Here is a 21,940-nt window from a genome sequence, read left to right as displayed (position 1 = left end):
TTCCCGTCAAGTTAGTATTTTATAAATCGCAAACATTGCGTAGAAACTGGCGTACGCCATTTTTTGAGCGTATATCCCTTCATAAATGAGGCCCCAGGTCTTAAAAGGAAAACCTTTTTGCCTTAAACCTCTAGGTGAGGAGGATGACAACAGTTACATTGACAGCAATGAAATTGTTTCTCGCACCAACTTCCCTGAAAGTTGGCTGTGGTCAGATATCACACTTCCTGCTTGCCCTGGACGAAACCCATGGTAAGTCAACCGACATATACACACAAAAAACACTAACTTCAATAATGACACCACCAAGATTTAAGCCTACACATATCTCTCAAAGATTTAACACCATTCTTTGTTTCAGTGATACCACATCAGTGACAAAAACAATTCCACTGCAAGATTCAATCACCACCTGGCAGTTTACTGGCATTAGTCTGTCAACAACTCACGGTGAGAATTCAGTGACTGAAAGCTGTTTCATTGAGTCATGAAGATTTGTTCGTTGTTCTCATGTCCAGGAGGAAGTTAAAAAGAGTCAATGTAGTCTTGAAAAGGTTCAAATGGGTAATTTAATAAAGTAACAGGGGGAAGAAGAGAGAGATCGATTCTACGTGGAGCGAGCTATTATCCAATTCCTGGCTCCTCCTCTCATTGGCGGCTTCGGGGAAGGGGGCCTCCCTCCACTCGTTCTTCTGTGTCTGCTATCGCGTGAATGAGAGGATTTAGACGTTGTGTGTTCATTGTATAACTCCACACGCCTTTTCTCCTCGTATTCTCATTCATGGCTTTTTATTTAATGCATTTTAACGGCTGTAATCATTGTTAACGTGAAACTGGAAGTGACGTCATTTGGAAACAACGGGGACGCCTTTCAATAAAGCTTTTCAAAATAAAACTATACATTCATTTAAAGGGGACCTATCATGCAAAATGCACTTTTGTACGTCTTTTATACATGAATATGTGTCCCCGGTGTTCCAGGGAACTCACCAAGTGTCAGAAAACACAACCCTCTCTATTTTCCTCCATACCCAAATCTCTAAAAAAGGGGCTGCAATGGATCTGATAAAAACTGATCCAGATTTGAACACTGTCCTGACGTCAGGATGCTGGCGCTACGGCTATTGGGCCAACTCCACCAATCAGGAGGAGACAGCCACGGCCATTGCCGTTCGAAAGCGCTGGAGACGCTGTAGTACATATGCCAGGCCTGTAAGTGGCGCTGTAGTCTGCCACAAAAGCAGCGAAGAAGACTTCCCGCCCATAGTTACCATGGTTACCCTTCTGTTTATTCTCCGCTGTGGCTTTTTTTTCTCCCTCCCCGAGGCAAGCGTTTGCTCCCGCTGCAATGCAATCCCTCCCCGTCGAGGCAAGCACTGTAATTCTCTCCGGTTAGTCCACCAGCAGATGACAAACACCCACCTCTCCGCCTCTTCCAAGGAACGAGGGGACCGTGCGGCAGAGTTTCAGTTTCAGTTTGTTTCGCCGGTCAAGATGTCCGTTAAAGTTTAAATCTTCCGGACAAAATTAGAAAAGTGCCGGTCAAAGGTCTTCTTTGTTATTTATTGAGCTTTAAAACAAATGAATAACGACTCTATATAATAAAACACGGAGGACGGAGATCTCTTTTTCTCCCCCTCTTCTGACAGCCCAGCAGCTGATCAGAGCACGTCTCCCCTCTCCTGCAGGGGGGCGTGGTCAGCAGAATCAGACCCATAGACAGCAAACAGCACATTGAGCGAAATGAGGCATGGCTAAAATGCATGATCTGTTTGGTATTTTGAAAACAGAAACGTATAAATATACCTTATATAGGTATGGCCCTACAATATATCATTTAAATATAGCATGATAGGTCCACTTTAACATTCAGCAATAACGTTAGCCACAAGCTAATGCTAACCGGAAATGAAGTATTTTCAGAATAAAACAGTTTTAAGTTTACAGTATGTTTAATCTAAATTACGTCATTTAAACATTGATTTTAATTTCTTACAGTCATCTAACCTTGAACTTGTTCAATCCCTTAAATCTTCTCTCTCTCTTTCTCTATGTAATCCCTTTTTATTGTCCCTCTCATCTTAAAGGAATCTGTGTTGGTGAGCCGTTAGAGGTAATTGTCCGGAAGGAATTCTTCATTGATCTCATGCTGCCATACTCTGCTGTCCGGGGAGAGCAGCTGGAAGTTAAGGCAATCCTGCACAACTACAGCCCCGATCCTGCAACTGTAAGTCTGTGTTACATACAGTAAAAGAGGCAAGAGAACATTTTAGACTAAAGGGCAAAATCAACAGTAAATATTCAACTGACATACTGTATCAAAAAAAGAGAGTGAATGACCTTCCTGCTCTAGACTTTGATAAGTGTAATACCTGCTCACATGGTGGTTGGCCTGTACCTATTGTTTTCCAACCCAGTTTAGATTGAATTATCACCCCTACCTGCATGACGAAAGCTTGACATAGCTCCCTACGATTGCGTCATGGATGTAAAATGATAATGACACCCTCCCCATCTAAACAATACTCTAGTAATACAATTATCTAGCTTGGGAAAACAAGGATAGGGGCCGTCAAATTCATTTTTCGTGGGATGAAAATCCCCCAGGTGACGCTCTGATGCTGCGTCAATGCTTCCGTCATGTGGAGGTGGACATGGTAAAATCTAATTCATGGATGAATAAAGAGAACTGGATACAGTGTCGGAGGCGGGGCATCGTTGTCTGAACTGGGATGGAAAAACAATAGATGTGGTTCACCTCAGCAGCGGGAAACCTTACTGCAATATTTACAGTGTGCCTTTTATTATCCAGATCAGATTATCCTGTAAAATGTGTAAATCATCAAATGGTAATTAAAATCAAGTATGCATTATCGTTAGATGACCCAAAATAAAACTGATGTAATCCTATTATATCCTCAATAATAGTCTTTATCTTTGAGCAACTTCACAATCTCCAGTCCATCTTTGTCCTGTTCTCAAGGTGCGGGTTGATCTGATTGAGGAGGATTATGTGTGCAGTTCGGCTTCAAAGCGTGGAAAGTATCGCCAGGAGGTCCAAATTGGGGCTCAAACTACACGATATGTGCCCTTCATCATCATTCCCATGAAAGAAGGAGAATTCCGCATTGAGGTCAAAGCTGCTGTTCACAATTCGTCACTAAATGATGGAATTATGAAGATGCTGCGGGTGGTGGTAAGAAAAAGACTACATGTCCTGTTTTTTTTCCTTACACCATGTGGCAGTGTTGTAGTCAAGTCACCAATTCACGAGTCCACGTCACTCTCGAGTCACCACTCTTCGAGTCCGAGTCCAAGTCCGAGTCACCAAGGGAGAGTCGTAGTCGAGTCCGAGTCCAAGTCACCCAAGGAGTGTCCGAGTCGAGTCCGAGTCCGAGTCATCATTACCTGTGTTCGAGTCCGAGTCCAAGTCCGAGTCACCTAAGAAGAGTCCAAGTCAAGTCAGAGTCACAAGTCTTCATGTCATCATCATCTTCGTGGATATATGTGTTGAAATGTAGCTGCTCCTCTACATTGCTTTTATCCTGTCATGTTATACTAATCTGTCTATTGAACTGCTGTGAAGCGAGTTTGGCTACAATTCTTGTAATAGTACTATACAAATATAAAGCTTATTACTAATACTAATATTAATATTATTATTATTGTAAATTATCTTTAATATGTCTAACTATATTTAAAATGAGTTACCTTTTAGAGAAGTGATTATATTTGTATGCCAATATTTTCCTATGGTAACGTTTTCGTTTTGCACTTTTATTTTGATAGTAATAAGATCGGGACTCTTATTTTGAAGGAACTTTTACCGGTTAAATCGGTTTACTGATAAAGATTAAGCCCCAGATGTCACTACCCGATCTGTCCCCCTGCCCGATCTGTACTGCGCATGTGCGAGATGGTCCGCCATATTGGACAACTACATACGGCAACTCTACTAGGACTCTTGACACAGTGGCTTTTGGCAAAGCAGAAAAAGAACCGAGAGAGATTATTGTTATTACAACGTGACTCCACTATTATTTAACAACTCTTTTTATTGGGTTGTTTTATTTGGGGTTAAATACATTGTCAGAATAAGTGAGACATGGATTTAACTTCTGTTAGACAGCTATCATACTGAATACATATTTACTGTGAATGTGTGCAAAAATGTATGGCATATAGCTGTCTAACAGAAGTTAAATCCATGTCTTACTTATTCTGACAATGTATTTAACCCCAAATAAAAGAACCCAATAAAAAGAGTTGTTAAATAATAGTGAAGTCACGTTGTAATAACAATAATCTCTCTCGGTTCTTTTTCTGCTTTGCCAAAAGCCACTGTGTCAAGTGTCCTAGTAGAGTTGCCGTATGTAGTTGTCCAATATGGCGGACCATCTCGCACATGCGCAGTACAGATCGGGCAGGGGGACAGATCGGGTAGTGACACCAGAAAGCACATGGCTACTTAGCATGCAAAATGACGTCATTCTGCATGTTAAGTAGCCATGTGCTTTCGTGTTATCGGCTGAATCTTTATTTATTGATTAGATCACGTTACTCTGATGATAGTGTTCAAGACAGCCTATATGTCTGAACTCGATCCTTAGAGTAATGTGTTACGGAGCCTTCTCTTCAATATTGTTTCCACATAAGGAGCATTTTGCGCTGCTCTTTTCGAATGTGGAAGCAGAATGTGTGAAAGCATACAGCACGATGCGGGGTGTGTCTCTAGACATCTTTAGACTGGAATAGCGGGGCCCAGTTTATATGATGAATTGGAAATGGGGGACCCTGATGTAAACAAGACGAAAGTCTTTCTCTGGTCTGCATCCCCTTAACAATTGTATGTTTTGAGCTGTACTGTACTGTACCCAATATACAAGCTGTTAATAAACTTTTCAATCAATCAATCAATCAGTACGTGAACTCGCCTTGCAGGTGCACACGCCAGGATAGAGGACATCAGACTCCAGAGAAAACTTGCTCGAGTCCGAGTCCAAGTCGGAGCTCAATGTTCAAGTCGAGTCCGAGTCATCGTGGGGGGAAAAATGCACGAGTCCAAGTCCAAGTCATCATACGCGAGAATTCACGAGTCCGAGTCCGAGTCCAAGTCAGCGTACGCGAGAATTCACGAGTCCGAGTCCAAGTCATCTGTGCGAGAATTCACGAGTCCAAGTCCGAGTCGCGTCAATTAGTGCGTGAGTCCGAGTCACGAGTCCCGAAAATCGGCACTCGAGTCCGAGTCCAGGACTCGAGTACTCCATCTCTGCCATGTGGAATTGTTCTCTTATTGCAGTAAAATGTTCAAGCTGCCATAAAATAGAACTTATCCGAGGTCTGTTACATTATGGATGCAATATTCTTGTAACTACTTTTAGTTTCAAGCAACAAGCTGTTTACAAATCCTTTAAAAACCTCAGTTTGAATACAATCGGTTTAATAACGTGACAAAGCTACAGTTACGGGTATGAGAGATATAGTCTGGTAAAGTCAGTTTTGGTAAACTGTCATGTTTATGAAATTCATCTTATTGAATATTAATATCTTATTTAAATTCGAACCATATTTTACTTTGTTAAACAACAGCAAAGACCGATTACTCAAAAAGTTATGCAAATCATTGTGATTTCTAATGTTTGTCCTAACTGTTGTTTTTCCAGCCTGAAGGTGTACTAGTAAAAGATCCTATGATAGTAATTCTAGACCCCACTAATAAAGGTGTAGGTGAGTTACCTTGAAGAATGACATGGCTGCATTATACAGTATAGTGGTTTATCAACATTATGTTTTTATCTTTTGCTAATTGATGCTGCAACTTGCCCACTGTTTCTCCCTTTAGATGGTGAACAAGAAGAAATTCTCAACAGTAGAATTGCCATGACAGATTTGGTTCCAAACACACCAACAAGCACACAGATCTCTGTGACAGGTGGGACATATTGGGGATTGATATGTGATAAAGTGCATGTACAATAGAAACGATATATATACAATTGGTATACATTTATATTGTTCTTATTGGGAATAACTACCTCACTGGTCGTTGGGGCACTTTGTTGTTTGCTTAGTGGTTTCTTCTTGTTGATTTATAACGTTGTGTGTTTTCTGTCTGTCTGTGTTCATTCAGGGAGAGAACAAGTGTCTGCCCTCGTGGAGAACGCTGTTAGCGGGAACACTATGGGTACTCTCATCAAACACCCCGCTGGCAATGCAGAGTCGAACATGATGAGAATGACCCTACCTCTCATTGCAGCCACATATTTAGACAAAACCAACCAGTGGGAAACTGTGGGCTTTCAGAAACGTAATGAAGCCCTCCAACACATCAGGACTGGTAGGGTCACTGATGTATTTTTAGTACAGATAGCAGAATCTTATTAATGCCACTGAGTGTGATTTTAAATTGTCTGACATTGTAGAAGAGGTTTGAAAAAGAAAATCAATCCACACCACCCCTGTCAAGCCCTCATTTGGGTTTCCCTTTTTAAAACAAAAGCCTATGCCAGCAGAATAATTTGAAAGAAGCTCTAATGACTGAAAAAGATCGAACAGGACTCCTTAAACTGGCTTCTAATCAATTAGATTCAGTAGAGCAATGAATGGCACTTTTTAAAATGGTTGTGTGTATTTGTTGGTGTACAGGCTACATCCAAGAGCTTCTCTACCGGAAAAATGATGGGTCTTTTGCTGTGTTTCCACATAGCTCAAGTAGCTCTTGGTGAGGCATTCCTTCCTTGAACTCACACAATGATGTATGTCACATATGAATACAACTAAACTATTACACCTTCTTCTCTCCTCTAAGGTTGACGGCCTATGTTGCCAAAGTGTTTGCCATGGCAAACAATCTGGTGACAGTGGACAGGCCACACATCTGTGAGGCCATCAAGTTTCTGATTCTCAACGCACAGCAACCTAATGGCTTATTTCGAGAAGTTGGAACAGCGATCCTGGGAGAGATGATGGTGCGTTCACTGGTTTCATAGAAATCCGTTTGAAAACAATAGCATGTTATCGACCCTTATTCGAAAAATAAATAAGTGTGTGTGTGTGTGTGTGTGTGTGTGTGTGTGTGTGTGTGTGTGTGTGTGTGTGTGTGTGTGTGTGTGTGTGTGTGTGTGTGTGTGTGTGTGTGTGTGTGTGTGTGTGTGTGTGTGTGTGTGTGTGTGTGTGTGTGTCTAGGGTGATGTGCGTGGCGCAGATTCAGATGCCTCCATGACGGCCTTCTGCCTCATTGCTTTGCAGGAGTCACGAACGCTATGTGCTGCCAGTGTTGGTGTGAGTAATTTACCTCCATACTGTACAATGTTTTCTCTTTTTCCCTCATCTGTTTCATTTCTTTATTTACCGTCTCCTCGCAGAGGATGTGCGAAACAAAGCTTTCTGAGGCACTAAACCACTGGGAAGCATCTCACATCTGCAAAGCTGTAAAGCTCTGTTTTACAGCCAGCCCTGTTGCTGCTCCTGTCCAAGCAGCATGCTCCGGGTCTAAAAAGTGAAGCCAATCCGGATGAGCCTTAAAGCTGCATCTAATATCCAGCAGGGGGCGACTCCACTTGATTTTGTATTCAGTAAAGATTTTCCAAATTAGGTTATGGTCGCAATCGCTAGATTTTAGTCTTCTTTATTGAAGCATGATGTTCATTTTGTAAATGATGGTCCTATTTAGAGTAAAATAGACGAATAATCAGCGTATGCTTTATGGCGTGACTACCATGAGATTGAATAGTAGCTAAAATAGTGTTATCCGGTTAGGATGTTGTCTATGTTTTCGTTTTAGACTCACTTATAGTTTGTGTTCATTTCATGAAAAGTACTTTTTTTGACTGTTCTCACCTTATTCTCTTTCCTCCCTTACTTTTGTACAGAGTCTACCAGGCAGTATAAGCAAAGCGGTGGCCTATCTGGAAAGGCGTCTGCCCAGCCTCACCAACCCATATGCTGTTGCCATGACATCATATGCCATGGCCAATGAAAACAAAATGAACCGCGAGATCCTCTACAAGTTTGCTTCCCCAGGTGCTGTTAATATTCTTAAACTATTATTTGGAAACATAGTCTATGTTTTGGTGATTAGGTTCAAACGATTTCTCATCCACAACTAAGAAGAGCCTGACCAACACATTGGTATTATGGGATGATTTTTGCTCAGTAGAGAAATGTCAAATGTTTGAACTCATTTAGAAACAGTCTGTAATTGACATAAATAGTCTTCCAGCCATACGATGTCCTGCTCACAACAAATATTGGTAAAACTTTTTGAATAACAGATATATGTATGGGGATTATTTAGCACATTTGAATATTTCCTTACATATTTTAATTATACATTATTTTCTAAAATGAGATATCCTGGATTTATAAGTAAATAGATGTATGTATAGCAAAGTTATAAGGAAGATATTTGTGTGTCGTCCTTAGAGTTGAACCACTGGCCGACGCCTAAGGGAGGTGTCTACACACTGGAGGCTACGGCTTACGCTCTTCTCGCTCTGGTCAAGGCCCAGGTGAGCATGTCTCATGTATGTGTGTTCCTTTCATGCTACAAACAACATACAATTTAGTCCTTATCCATGCTAACTTCATATAAAGGTTTGTAAACAATTTTCAATGAAATGTGTCTCTCAGTAATGTCACAGCCTCAAAATATAAGTGACATTATGGTGGCCCGGAAGTGCAAGACACCACAGCATTTCAGAAAACACCACAGCATTTCAGAAAACACTGCAGCATTTCAGAAAACACAACAGCATTTCACAAAACACTACAGCATTTCAGAAAACACCACAGCATTTCAGAAAACACAACAGCATTTCAGAAAACACCACAGCATTTCACAAAACACTACAGCATTTCAGAAAACACTACAGCATTTCAGAAAACACCACAGCATTTCAGAAAACACAACAGCATTTCACAAAACACTACAGCATTTCAGAAAACACCACAGCATTTCACAAAACGCCGCAACATTTCAGAAAACACCACAGCATTTCACTAAACACTACAGCATTTCAGAAAACACTACAGCATTTCAGAAAACACTACAGCATTTCAGAAAACACTACAGCATTTCAGAAAACACTACAGCATTTCAGAAAACACCACAGCATTTCACAAAACGCCGCAACATTTCAGAAAACACAACAGCATTTCACAAAACACAACAGCATTTCAGAAAACACCACAGCATTTCAGAAAACACAACAGCATTTCAGAAAACACCACAGCATTTCAGAAAACACCACAGCATTTCAGAAAACACTACAGCATTTCAGAAAACACCACAGCATTTCACAAAACGCCGCAACATTTCAGAAAACGCTACAGCATTTCAGAAAACACCACAGCATTTCAGAAAACACTACAGCATTTCAGAAAACACAACAGCATTTCACAAAACACAACAGCATTTCAGAAAACACCACAGCATTTCAGAAAACACTACAGCATTTCAGAAAACACTACAGCATTTCAGAAAACACCACAGCATTTCAGAAAACACAACAGCATTTCAGAAAACACCACAGCATTTCAGAAAACACAACAGCATTTCAGAAAACACTACAGCATTTCAGAAAACACCACAGCATTTCAGAAAACACAACAGCATTTCAGAAAACACAACAGCATTTCACAAAACACAACAGCATTTCAGAAAACACAACAGCATTTCAGAAAACACTACAGCATTTCAGAAAACACTACAGCATTTCAGAAAACACCACAGCATTTCAGAAAACACAACAGCATTTCAGAAAACACCACAGCATTTCAGAAAACACAACAGCATTTCAGAAAACACTACAGCATTTCAGAAAACACCACAGCATTTCAGAAAACACAACAGCATTTCAGAAAACACTACAGCATTTCACAAAACGCCGCAACATTTCAGAAAACACAACAGCATTTCAGAAAACACAACAGCATTTCAGAAAACACAACAGCATTTCAGAAAACACTACAGCATTTCAGAAAACACCACAGCATTTCAGAAAACACAACAGCATTTCAGAAAACACAACAGCATTTCAGAAAACACTACAGCATTTCAGAAAACACAACAGCATTTCAGAAAACACTACAGCATTTCAGAAAACACTACAGCATTTCAGAAAACACCACAGCATTTCACATTGGACGGAAAGGGTATTCCTTTAGGGAGAACACTTCTTGTTTGTGATTGGACAGAGCCAGCCAGAGAAACACTGCTGTGATTGGTTGTTTTTGCTGCCAGTCAAGAAATGACGCTTCGTGATTGGTCAGCACCCGACAGCGCAACATGTCCCAACACATCAACCGTTAGCTGTTAGCACACACTCAGAGCTCACAGCTCCTCATATCTGTTCAGAAACTGGACAAAAGTTAAACAAGTACAAACCACAGACTGTCTATGTCATGGCGAATACAGTCGCTGCTTTATTTATGTCTGTATGACGCTGTTGTGAGTGTGGACGGAGCAGCTACAGGTTAGTTTAGCCTGATCGATCCGCCCCCTCTCCAGCACGTCTTGTTTGAATGACAGGAGTAAACACTGACAGCTGCGGTGAAACTCGAGCCATTAGAGCGATGCGAAAAAAACATGAATTAATGCTTTATTAATTCATGGTTTTTAAGGGGCTTATCTCCATGTAAATACTATGGTAGACTACCCAATATTCGCATCGCTCTAATCGCTCGAGTTTCACCGCGGCTGTCAGCTGTGTTTGCTCCTGTCATTCAAACAAGACGCGCTGGAGAGGGGGCGGGACGTATCTCCATGTAAATCCTATGGGAGATACCAACTACAACAAAATGAACATATTGACCATGATTTAATTGTAATACACGTTTCAAAGTGATGCCGAAGTAACTACATACTGATACCGGTTAGTAACAACCATGAATTAATGCTTTGACAAGTCTGCAGACAAGACGGCAGAAGAAAAGCTTTTAAAATGCGTGTTTTCTGAATGGAATCAGATCCATCAAGCTAAACTAACCTGTAGCTGCTTCGTCCACACTCGGGTGCTGACCAATCACGAAGCGTCATTTCTTGACTGGCAGCAAAAACAACCAATCACAGCAGTGCTTCTCTGGCTGGCTCTGTCCAATCACAAACAAGAAGTGTTCTCCCTAAAGGAATACCCTTTCCGTCCAATGTGAAATGCTGTGGTGTTTTCTGAAATGCTGTTGTGTTTTCTGAAATGCTGTAGTGTTTTCTGAATGCTGTTGTGTTTTCTGAAATGCTGTGGTGTTTTGTGAAATGCTGTGGTGTCTTGCACTTCCAGGCCACCGTATGACATGCTATCCTCTTAAGTAAAAAATATTTTAAGTATTACAATTGTTAAGTAACTGATTTGATTGTCTTTTTTATATTTGTATGTTTTTTGATAATGCCAATGTGCAATAAATGACAGAAAAGTTCAACCATTTACCTTCCTTCTGTGAATACAGGCTTTTGAAGATGCCAGACCTGTTGTGAGATGGTTCAATGAACAGCAGAGAGTTGGCGGAGGCTATGGATCGACTCAGGTAAGAAGAGACTCCTCTCTCCATCTTGATCCCTCCATCTTGTTTTAGATTATCATTTATTTTGTTCTGATCATTTGTTTTCCCCACCTCCCTCTTGTTTTACTTAAGGCCACCATTATGGTGTACCAGGCTATATCCGAGTACTGGTCCAGTGCTATAGAACCAGAATATGATCTGAACGTGTGCATTTTGTTGCCGGGCATGGCAAGGCCTTTCAGGTACAACTTCAACAGGGAAAACCACTATGGCACAAGGACATCTCAAGTAAGCACAGACACACACACACAAATGCACTCATTAAAGTGGTAATGTGTGAACAGATTGAAATTCTGCATGAATATTGTGTGTAGTCTTCCACAAATACAAAATAAATCTATAAACTCTCAAAAATATATTGAACTATAAAAGTGATCTGAAAATACAGAAAAAAAAACTAAAAAGTAACTATATTACTAAGATTTTTTACTTTCGAACTAAATTTTCACTTGTGGATCTCAATTTTTTTCCGTGGAGATTTGCCAGATTTATCCGATTTTTTGTCCGAAGTAGTTTTAATTTGTATATTGCACATTTACACACAGATTGTTGATCTCGCCACACAAATAATATTGGTATAATACTTTAATATCTGCTTATCCTTGACTGTGTGTGTTTGTGCTCATATTTAAACTCTGACAGATCAATGTTATCAACCAAAACGTGACAGTGACTGCCAAGGGTTCAGGAGAAGCAACAGTGACAGTGAGTAATATATTTTGTATTTTATACTCTGAGTTTTAGTAACAGTTAATAACTGATCTGTCCTATTAATAAAAAAATCAAGATGTGACCATATACCCGTTTAACCTTGTGAGGACTTATATATCAAATATTGCACCTTTTCTGTGTGACAGATGGTGTCGCTGTACTACATTCTACCTAAACAAAAGGAAAGTGATTGTCAGAAGTTTAACCTGTCAGTGCAGCTCATCCCAGGTGATTTAGTGCCTTCTGTCTCTTCTTCATTTGTTGTACCTTACTCTTGAGAAACAAATTAACTAAATACAAATACAATATTTTACTCCTGCAGAAAAAATGGATGAGGACGAGAAGATATACAAGCTGAGGATAGAGGTTTTGTAAGTACAACCAAGGCAACACACTGACACATGGCTTCATTCATAACATTTTCTAACCAGCTATTTACAATATTATTATATTTCACAATCTGTATTAAATATTCTGCTTCTGTTCATTACCCTTTTCCCTGTCTCCTTAACACTTGAATTTCCTTCAATCTATTCTGTGTACAGGTATAAGGACAAGGAAAGAGATGCAGCAATGTCAATTTTGGATATTGGCTTGCTAACCGGCTTCACCGTTAACACAAAGGACTTGGACTTAGTAAGAACTTTTACAGATACACATGAACCCACAACAAATGCACCAGCTGGTTTTGTTAGGAGAAAAAATATGTGTATTATGGTGAGTGGTCTGATTATGTGTGTGTGTTTAGTTGTCCAAAGGACATGGCCGCACCATTGCAAAATATGAGATGGACAAAGTCCTGTCAGAAAGAGGCTCACTCATCATCTACCTGGACAAGGTAAGACGTCGCTGTTTCCTTCCTCCATAGTTTTCCTCTGTGCCTTGCTCTTTGTGTATTTATCTCTATCTCACCTTTATCTTCAGGTTTCTCACACACAACCAGAAGAAATCATTTTTAGGGTTCATCAGAAGATGAAAGTGGGCGTCTTACAACCAGCGGCTGTGTCTGTCTATGAATACTATGAGCGTGAGTCTTAGAGAAACCTCCATGTGTTTTGTTCCCAATATATGTCAGAGATTATAACACTGTCAATAAGCAGGCATTATTATATGTTCAAGTATTTCATGTATATTTTATAAAGTACCAAAAAAAAATGTTCAAATATCTTTTTCTTCCAACTCAGAAACACAGTGTGTGCAGTTCTACCATCCGGAGAGGAAAGGTGGACCGCTACTGCAGCTCTGCAGAGATGATGAATGCACATGTGCTGAAGGTAAATGGGTCAAAACAACCTTACCCATCCACTGTAAACTTGTATTTGTTCAATTTAAAATTCTAAATAACACAACACTTAAATTATGCTTTGTAGAGTTAGACTGCAGGTCTGAGGTGTGTAAACTGCAGCAATCTATTATTGTACTATAAAAAAGTAAGGGGTAGAAGGTCAAACAAAGATTCAGAAGCGTGTCCCAGCATGCTAAAATGCTTGGAATCACAATGCAAACATGTTGACTCTTTGCTGATATAAGGATTATTGTGGTCATCATCTTAGTTTGGCATGGTAACAGGCTAATGGTTAAAGGCATTACAATCAGGAGAGACACGTTTTTGATGCAACAATATATATTTATTGCCAAAGATACACAGATGAATTAAATGGTGTTTGGCGATTAGACCCCGCTGTGCGCGAGTATCATCCAGGAGGGGAATACCGAGCCGATAAAACACCCAAAAGAATAACTGTATTAGGCAGTTTGATGTACGGAGTTTCTTACCTTACTTATCATATTACCGAGTAGCATTGAACTATATATTGTGTAGAACTGCACTTGAAGTGTGGAGCGTTGGCCCTTTAAAGCCGAACAGAGACGCATGGGCATGGCCCATATCCAAGCCTGTTGACGCAGACCCATAACCTAGGTCGATTGCGTGCGTGAAGCACGTGAGGTGATGACGTATGGCCCATATTCAAGCCTGTTGACGCAGACCCATAACCAGGTCGATTGCGTGCGTGGACCACACTTTGAGAATCACTGGTCTAATTCAAATGGCTCTTATCCATGGATGTATAATAAGAATTGGATACAGCGTGGGAGGCGGGGTATCGTTCTTTCCGTTGAGAGCTGCTCATTGGCCCAACTTTTGAGAAAGCGAAACGTCACAGATTACCCGTCATGCCTGCCTGTCAGAGCAGAAGAACCCGTATGTGCGCTCACAGAGCACGCGCCCCTTAAGCCCCGCCCCGCCCCCCGAGCTCCCACTCTCGGCTCACTAGAATGAATGGAGAGAGAAAATAAATCTAGATTCGGCTTTTAGTGCATTTTACAACTTTAAGGACCGAATGATTCTAATAAGGGCTATAAAATATTTCATACTGGGTAGTTTATTTAGTTTTAAAAAAAATTATCCACCGATTTACAGACGTCTCTTTCCCAATGTTAGTCAATGGGAAAAAAAATATTTGGGCAGGGTGACGTCACGGACTGATACGGAAATTGCAGTACGGCCGTTTGGACACAACAAATATTGGCACTTCCTGGGGGGCTTGCTCTTATCATGGCTGCCACTGAGGTACTTCCGGGTCATTTCACTCCGTTAGGAAAGTTCCTAAGCTAAACTGACAATTCGACCGCAGCCCTGGTTTGCCCTGGTGCTCGCTCTCTCTCTCTCTCTCTCTCTCTCTCTCTCTCTCTCTCTCTCTCTCTCCTCGCTCTCCTCTCTCCTCTCTCTCTCTCTCTCTCTCTCTCTCTCTCTCTCTCTCTCTCTCTCTCGTCCTCTCTCTCTCTCTCTCTCTCTCTCCTCCCCTCAATCACAAGATTGAAACATAAGCACCTGCAGTCTAAAAAAAACCTCACTAATAATCTAAATTGTGACGTAAATACAGCTGCCATCATCCATTCTCATGTAGCCTACTAATGTAAACATTTGATCAGATGTGTTATTACTTTATGCTAATTGTGTCTTTCCAGAGAATTGCAGTATGCAGAAGAAGGCGAACATCAGCAATGATCAGCGCACAGCTAAGGCTTGTGAGAGTATACCAACCAGCAAAATCAATTTTGGTAAGAGAGCGTAAATGGATTGAATTTACTCAATATAGTACTTTTATACCCCAAAAATGTATGTGTTTGATTGTGTACAATCGTACAATTGTACAATGTGTCTGTCCTCAGTGTTCAAAGTGAAACTGGAAGTGTTTGAAGACGGTTTGTCCACAGACATTTACACAATGCGTGTACTGGAAGTCATCAAAGAAGGTGGGTGTCTATAGCTTAAATGCCTAAAATGGACTAGCCCATGATGTTTCTAGGTTCCCTCAAAACTGTAGGTAACTTAACAGTTGGTTTACCTCCTTTATACATTTTGTGTGCACATTTAATCTCCTCTAAGACAATAAAATAAAACGTTTAACATTTTGGTAAATGCATTTATGTCAGGCAGTTGGATGACAACACCGGTAATTTTCATGTTTGTAGGTAAAATAAGATCTTCGACTCGTTTTTGCACTTGATTGTTTTACAGATTGCAACAAGAAAATGACAGGCTCAAGTAAGAAGACTGTGTAACCTTTAGACAAAGCCAGGCTAATTGTATGCATGCTAAGCAGAATTCAGTGCAAGTCTCTGGTTCAAGTCCCTGAACAGACTTAAAATATGGATTGTGGACTGCTACTTGAAGAGATCCCAGTTCACCTCATGGGCCCTGCCGTGGTGCCCTTGAACAAGGCACAGGACAGACCCCGCCCCTTAGCCTATCATGTACAATGTGTCGGGAGGTTTACAATAGAAATGCAAGTGTTATGTAGTGTAGTATAACAATGAGCCTCGCACGTGGGCAAGATATGTAGTATATATTGCTCGTGCAGATTTAATCATTAAGTATTTATCTAAAATGCCAGCACTCTATCAACTCGAAAGTTTACCTTTAATACAATACTTTAATATAATGTTTAATAAGGTTTGGGCACCACTCTCTAATAAGAGAGAAAATATGATAGCATAATCAATTATTGTAGTCTCATAATCTGAAAGTCGGAGTCCAGGCTCGGTGAACAGAGGCTGATTTACTTCAAACATAAAAACACATGACCTGGTTCTTTATAAATGAAACATTTATTAACTACTAAAAATATACACACTCAAGAAAAACATAAGTATCACACAAATAATATGAATGGCGAATGGAAGAAGGGAAGGTTACAAAATATATATGGACAGTGAATCAGATGGTTGATAAATACTGAAAAGTATAGTTGGAACACTCTTTAACAGCTGAAAGATGCAGGAAACTATTTTGGGAGTTTTAACCTGTTAAGCACTGAACCTGTTTTTCAGGTCTCAGGCTCGAAAATGACATTCCCAGAACAAATGACCATATCTTCCCTTCTAAAAGGGTTAAATTAATAATCTTTTTTCTCAAAGTAATGATAAACCTGTGAGTTGGATGTAGAAAAGTCAGAACAATATAGATGTTTTTTATTTTACATAGTAAAAAACTGTAAATTATAGTGTCTGTCCAAAAATTCTTTTTTGCTTATAGAGAAAACCACCCTTGGATGATGGGTTAGTAGACTAAAAGCTTTAGGAATCCAAAGTACAACATATAATAAGTACCCTGTATCAAGATTGATGCAAAACAAGTGACATTTGACCTTTTTAGAGAGGTTTAGCAAAAAAAACTCCACCTCTGAGGTGATTTGGGTGGAAATGTTTTTTTTTCCATATCTCTGGCCCCCCTTTGTCGATTTTGATGGTTGACACCTCTTTCTGACCGTTAGACCCAATAGAATCGAAGGGGGATTTCCCCACACACACACGTTGTAAAACAAAAAGGTGGGGGCTTTGCGCATGTAGTTTTGCATGAGAGTGAAGCTATCTCTCGCTCTGACATCTAGAAACGGAAAAACAGTCTTATTGCTCATGGATTATCAGAAATCATTTCAAAGGGACACAGACACATTGGATTAACCTATGGATTAACTTCAGCAGCGTTTTTATCATTTTAATGCCATTGAAGACCAATTTTGAGCAGACTACAGAGACAAGGTAACCATGTTAGCATTTTTAGCTACCTAGCGCCACATGTTTTGATGTCTGTTTTTATTTATAACGTCGCGATTTCGTATAATTGAGTGATAATGAGGGTACCCTTCGATTCTGTGTCACCTCACAATGTGAAACGATGTCATGGATGTGCAGAAAAGATAAATAATAAGGTTTTGTGAGTGAATTTCGGTGCAGTAATCTGTTAGCATTTTTGCTCGTTGCTAATTCAGAGGCTCAGCGTTAGCATTGTGGGTTTTATTTTGAATTTTTTTTTTTTAAATGAAATCACTCTGATTGGCTGTTCAGCTTAGCGCAGTGGTTCCCAAACTGGGGGGCGCGCCTGACAGTAACTACTGACCATGCAACAGCTGTTAGTGCAAAATCTACAGCTCCTCTACCACAACTACATGAACTACATGTTGCTAAATCCACCGCGGAGAATAAACAGAAGGGCAACCAGGCAACCATGCTCGGGGGTCTTCTTCGCTGCTTTTGGTGTATTTGTGGCGGAAGTATAGCGCCACTTACAGGCCCGGCATATATACTACAGCGTCTCCAGCGGGTGAGCGGCCTCGTATGAAGGGATACGTTTATTGAGCCGTATCCGTGTGAACGGAATACTTTTTGATATCGAATTTGGTTCGTTTGCATTTCGTCTGCGTTTGCGTTCCCGTGTAAATGGGGTCTTAAACTCAGAACTAAACTGAGACAAAGAACCTCAGTGGGGGGTCATCTTGGAGGAAGGGAGAAGGAAAGGAGTTTATGTCAGGAATCAGGAGGATGAAAAGTGGATAAGAGGATGTTTTACATTTTTATCTGTCTTTTGTATGTCTCAAGAAGGAGGCGGGGCTTACCCTATCCCTCCCAGGTCATAAAGCTCTGGTTGGGATTTCTTAAAATGAAACTTACAAAATATATAGACTAGTAATTGTTTTAAATGTCTAACCCTCCCATATCTGAAATATCCAATGTTTTAGCTGTTGAGAAAGACTAAAATAATACAGATCAAATGCAAATGACCTTATTTACACATTCACTTGATTTAAAGTGGACCTATCATGCTATATTTGAATAATATATTGTAGGGCCATACCTATATAAAACATGTCTATGAAGTTTTTTTTTCAAAATACCAAACAGATCATGCATTTTAGCCATGCCTCATTTCGCTCTATTTGCTCTTTTCCAGCCCTGTCTTCACAAGGGCTGATTCTGTGCCAAATGAGCTGCAGCTGACCACGCCCCCCTGCAAAGGAGGGGGGCGAGGCACGAGCGTCATGTTACCATGCTGTTACCATGCTGTTACCATGCCACGCAACCTCTCATTCCCCTGATAGGTGGAGAGTTGCCCATATAGGCGGAGCTCCCTGTTTCTGACGTCAGAACAATTTCAAATCTGTATCAGCTCGGTTGCAGCCCCGTTTTTTGAGATTTGGGTATGGAGGAAAAGAGAGAGGGTTGTGTTTTCTGACACTTGGTGAGTTCCCTGACATACCGGGGACTAGGGATGTGCATCTCCATCACTGAGGCCGATGTGATGCGCATCTCGATACATTGCCAACGATACGATACATTAACGATACATTTGAAACACCAGGCGATGCGATACGATTCACCCCTGTTGCGATACAGTTCGATACGATTTGATTCAACATTATGCGATTCGGGGCGATACGATGCGATTCAACACGATGCAAAATAATGATACAATTCAATATGGTACGACAGAGGATTTTGTTGTATTCCTTATATGCAGCAAATCATACATTAACAAAAAAGTGCTTTACATATTTAGTTCTCTCTACTAGTACTGCGCATCCCATCATGCTGTTTCTTTTTTACCTTAAAACACTCTCCAGAGTACAGTACAATTGTATAACACCTCACAGTTTAACAATTTAAGGATGCATTGCCCATGATGAACAATGTGCAAATAACAACTACCATAGTGCAATGCCCATACAGCTGCCAGCCTGATGTGCTTAACACTCATTCATAGGCTAACTCACCAGTGAGCAGAAAGCAGTGGTTTCTATATGAACAATAACAAATACAAATAACCTTTCACAAACAGGTATTTCGTAACTGCTTACAATTGTAAGGAAGATATTTAAACTATTATTGGCAGTCACAGGCTGTTGTAAACTAAACACCACTCTCTCTGACATTACACCTCACTGAGTGATTGAACTCATGTCTAACTTTCAGGTTTTCTTTTCAGCCGCAGACCCCATGTCGCCTCTTTATGTGCGTCGCTAAGTTCCTCGTACTACTTGTGTACTTTAAAGCGGCACAGCATCGTTTACAATTTGCGAGCGATTTTTCAAGTTGTCCGTCTTTCTTGAAAAATCCGAAGTGTTGCCAAACGTTTGATTTGTATGTATTTTTCGGTGCGCTGTGTTTCTCTTTCTCCTCGACTTCCATGTGTGTTGATAAGTGAGACTCTCGGCCTCCGTAGTGCGAAGCAAAGATTGTCTCTGCTGAGTGCTGACAAGATGAAAGGATATTATATGAATGAATCGCTTTTTTACTGATGCAAAGACGCTACAAATCGATGCATCGCAAGTTCAACCCAAACTGTAGCCGATGTGCACTCTTTCAACCGGTGCACTCGCATCTTGAACGTTTATGCCGGTGCACCGATGCGAATCGGTGAATCTTAACATTCCTACCGGGGACACATATTCATTTATAAAAGACGTACAAAAGTGCATTTTGCATGATAGGTCCCCTTTAAACAAATAACACAATCACAATTGAGGCAGCATGACATCATATAATTCTCATTCATCAGGATGTATATGTAGATACCTGCAAACCAAGGTATTATGGAATAAAATATTTCATGTTAAAGTTAATCGACGTCTGTGTCAAGGACAGAGATGGCATTCCCATCGTTCAAGCTATCCAACCAGGAGTGTACTGTGTCTCTGGGGAATCTTCTCCTTGATCTACCCCTAGAGTGTCACTGTGATGTTAGCCATGGCTCTGAGGGGTCAGAGCCGTCTCCATGTGTGATTCACGCTACAGTAGTGATGTCACTAATACTATATTGCGGAAATTAAACAAAGCCGTCAAGCATAGGGGGGAGTGTGGGTGAGAAACTCCCTCTCGAGGGAATTTTGGGATTTGAGCCTTTGCAGACCATTTACATGCAAAAAAAAACCCTATATAACACACTACAGGAAAGGGAAAACCCCCAAAAGCATTATAGGGCCCCTTATAACTTTTGGCAAGAAGGCAAAAAAGTGTGTTTCCAGAAACGTGATTCAACAGGATATGTGAGAATAAAGTACTTTTGTTTTGTGATTAATCATTAGCTATCAATTTGATCATTACCTTTTCTTTGTTCTCCTAATTTTAAATTACAGGAACGTTTGATGAGGGTCCTCTGTATCAACTTCGCACATTCCTCAGTTTTCTGCACTGCAGGGAGTCTTTAGATTTGGTTGTTGGTAAAACGTACCTTATCATGGGAACATCAGATGACATTCACAGAGATGATGCACATCGAACGTAAGTTTGTTTGAATCTGATGTGTGGTGTGGGAATTTAAGATATGTCTGTTTCACTGCTTTTTATACTAAATAAAGTCAAGATGTGTTGTACTCACTTACTGTTGCCATTGATAGAGTAATACAGTATCCAGAAGGAGGAAGGAGGCTTTCTTATGTTATGTTTGAATGTTACAGATAGCTGTTCACATGAAGACCTAACGTGTTTTTTCACTCTGCTCTCCTTAGCTATCAGTATGTACTTGGAGAAAGAACCTGGATCGAGTACTGGCCCACAGAAGCCGAGTGTCAAGCTGATGAACACAGACCTACCTGTTTGGGCATTGAGCAGATGGTTCAGCAGTACCAACTCTTTGGATGTCAGCAGCGGTGAAACATAAGAAAATAAATTGTTTTTGGAATTGTTTATATTTTTACATTATTCCCATCTTGTACAACTTTCACTGCTATAAGATGTATGGACTTGCAATGTTGTAGTGTATTGATTCAAATACAATTATCTTAATCTCATTCTCTGTGTCTTATATTATTATTAACTTTTAGTTCATGTAGAAAATTAGACAAATATTTGACTGTTTTGTTGGTTAAAGAACATCCCGTGTTCCAGGTCTCTTGGACCTTCGTGGCCTCTTCATCACATACATGATAATCCCTCATCTGCTCCTGGATCTGCACAGTGGCTTATTCTCCTGTAATGCAGGCGTATGAAAAGGTGATCAGGGCACTTCATCTTCCCGGGGATTTCCTCGTGCTCTTCGTGTCTGTCGGATCTGCTCTGATTCATCGGGTTGACCTTTCTGTTTCCCAACTGAGAACTTATGAAGGGATTCATCCTGACCTGTACATCCAGCGAACAAATATCTTTTTATATTTCAGCAGCCTGTGGTGTTGATTGGAGAAAATTGGCAGTGCTAATAGTGCTATACAGTTGTAATGAAGTAGTGCTAGACTAATGATTTCTTTCAATTTTTTTATTGTGGATCATTAAAAAGATTTAAGGGGACAAATTCTGCAAATTTTCAGGTGTATATCAGTATTTAGTGTCTCTACTGGGACATGTCTCCATGCTTTAATTTTCAAAAAGCTCTTTATTTTTCTCATACTGCCTGTGC

The 21,940-nt window shown here is 40.4% G+C and overlaps 1 protein-coding gene across 1 annotated transcript in view; it reads left to right on the top strand.

The window, feature by feature from the left end:
- Positions 1-21,338, top strand: part of LOC117478279 (complement C3-like) — a 43,421-nt gene extending 22,083 nt beyond the window's left edge. Inside the window, exons 18-42 of the mRNA XM_034125264.1 lie at positions 135-252; positions 362-450; positions 2,088-2,227; positions 2,984-3,196; positions 5,664-5,727; positions 5,843-5,932; positions 6,131-6,337; positions 6,646-6,721; positions 6,809-6,968; positions 7,186-7,281; positions 7,872-8,022; positions 8,425-8,510; positions 11,443-11,520; positions 11,629-11,784; positions 12,199-12,261; positions 12,414-12,495; positions 12,590-12,638; positions 12,813-12,903; positions 13,016-13,105; positions 13,192-13,294; positions 13,452-13,541; positions 15,238-15,330; positions 15,442-15,525; positions 20,685-20,829; positions 21,057-21,338. Of these exons, the coding sequence (XP_033981155.1) occupies positions 135-252; positions 362-450; positions 2,088-2,227; positions 2,984-3,196; positions 5,664-5,727; positions 5,843-5,932; positions 6,131-6,337; positions 6,646-6,721; positions 6,809-6,968; positions 7,186-7,281; positions 7,872-8,022; positions 8,425-8,510; positions 11,443-11,520; positions 11,629-11,784; positions 12,199-12,261; positions 12,414-12,495; positions 12,590-12,638; positions 12,813-12,903; positions 13,016-13,105; positions 13,192-13,294; positions 13,452-13,541; positions 15,238-15,330; positions 15,442-15,525; positions 20,685-20,829; positions 21,057-21,201 (2,759 nt within the window). The 3' untranslated portion in view covers positions 21,202-21,338. The remainder of the gene's footprint in view (positions 1-134; positions 253-361; positions 451-2,087; positions 2,228-2,983; positions 3,197-5,663; positions 5,728-5,842; positions 5,933-6,130; positions 6,338-6,645; positions 6,722-6,808; positions 6,969-7,185; positions 7,282-7,871; positions 8,023-8,424; positions 8,511-11,442; positions 11,521-11,628; positions 11,785-12,198; positions 12,262-12,413; positions 12,496-12,589; positions 12,639-12,812; positions 12,904-13,015; positions 13,106-13,191; positions 13,295-13,451; positions 13,542-15,237; positions 15,331-15,441; positions 15,526-20,684; positions 20,830-21,056) is intronic.
- The last annotated feature ends 602 nt before the right edge of the window (positions 21,339-21,940 follow it).

The sequence above is a fragment of the Trematomus bernacchii genome, unplaced genomic scaffold, assembly GCF_902827165.1.
Source record: "Trematomus bernacchii unplaced genomic scaffold, fTreBer1.1, whole genome shotgun sequence".
NCBI lineage: Eukaryota > Metazoa > Chordata > Actinopteri > Perciformes > Nototheniidae > Trematomus > Trematomus bernacchii.
The sequence above is the reverse complement of the archived record's forward strand: the minus strand, read 5'-3'. Positions and strand labels throughout refer to the sequence as shown.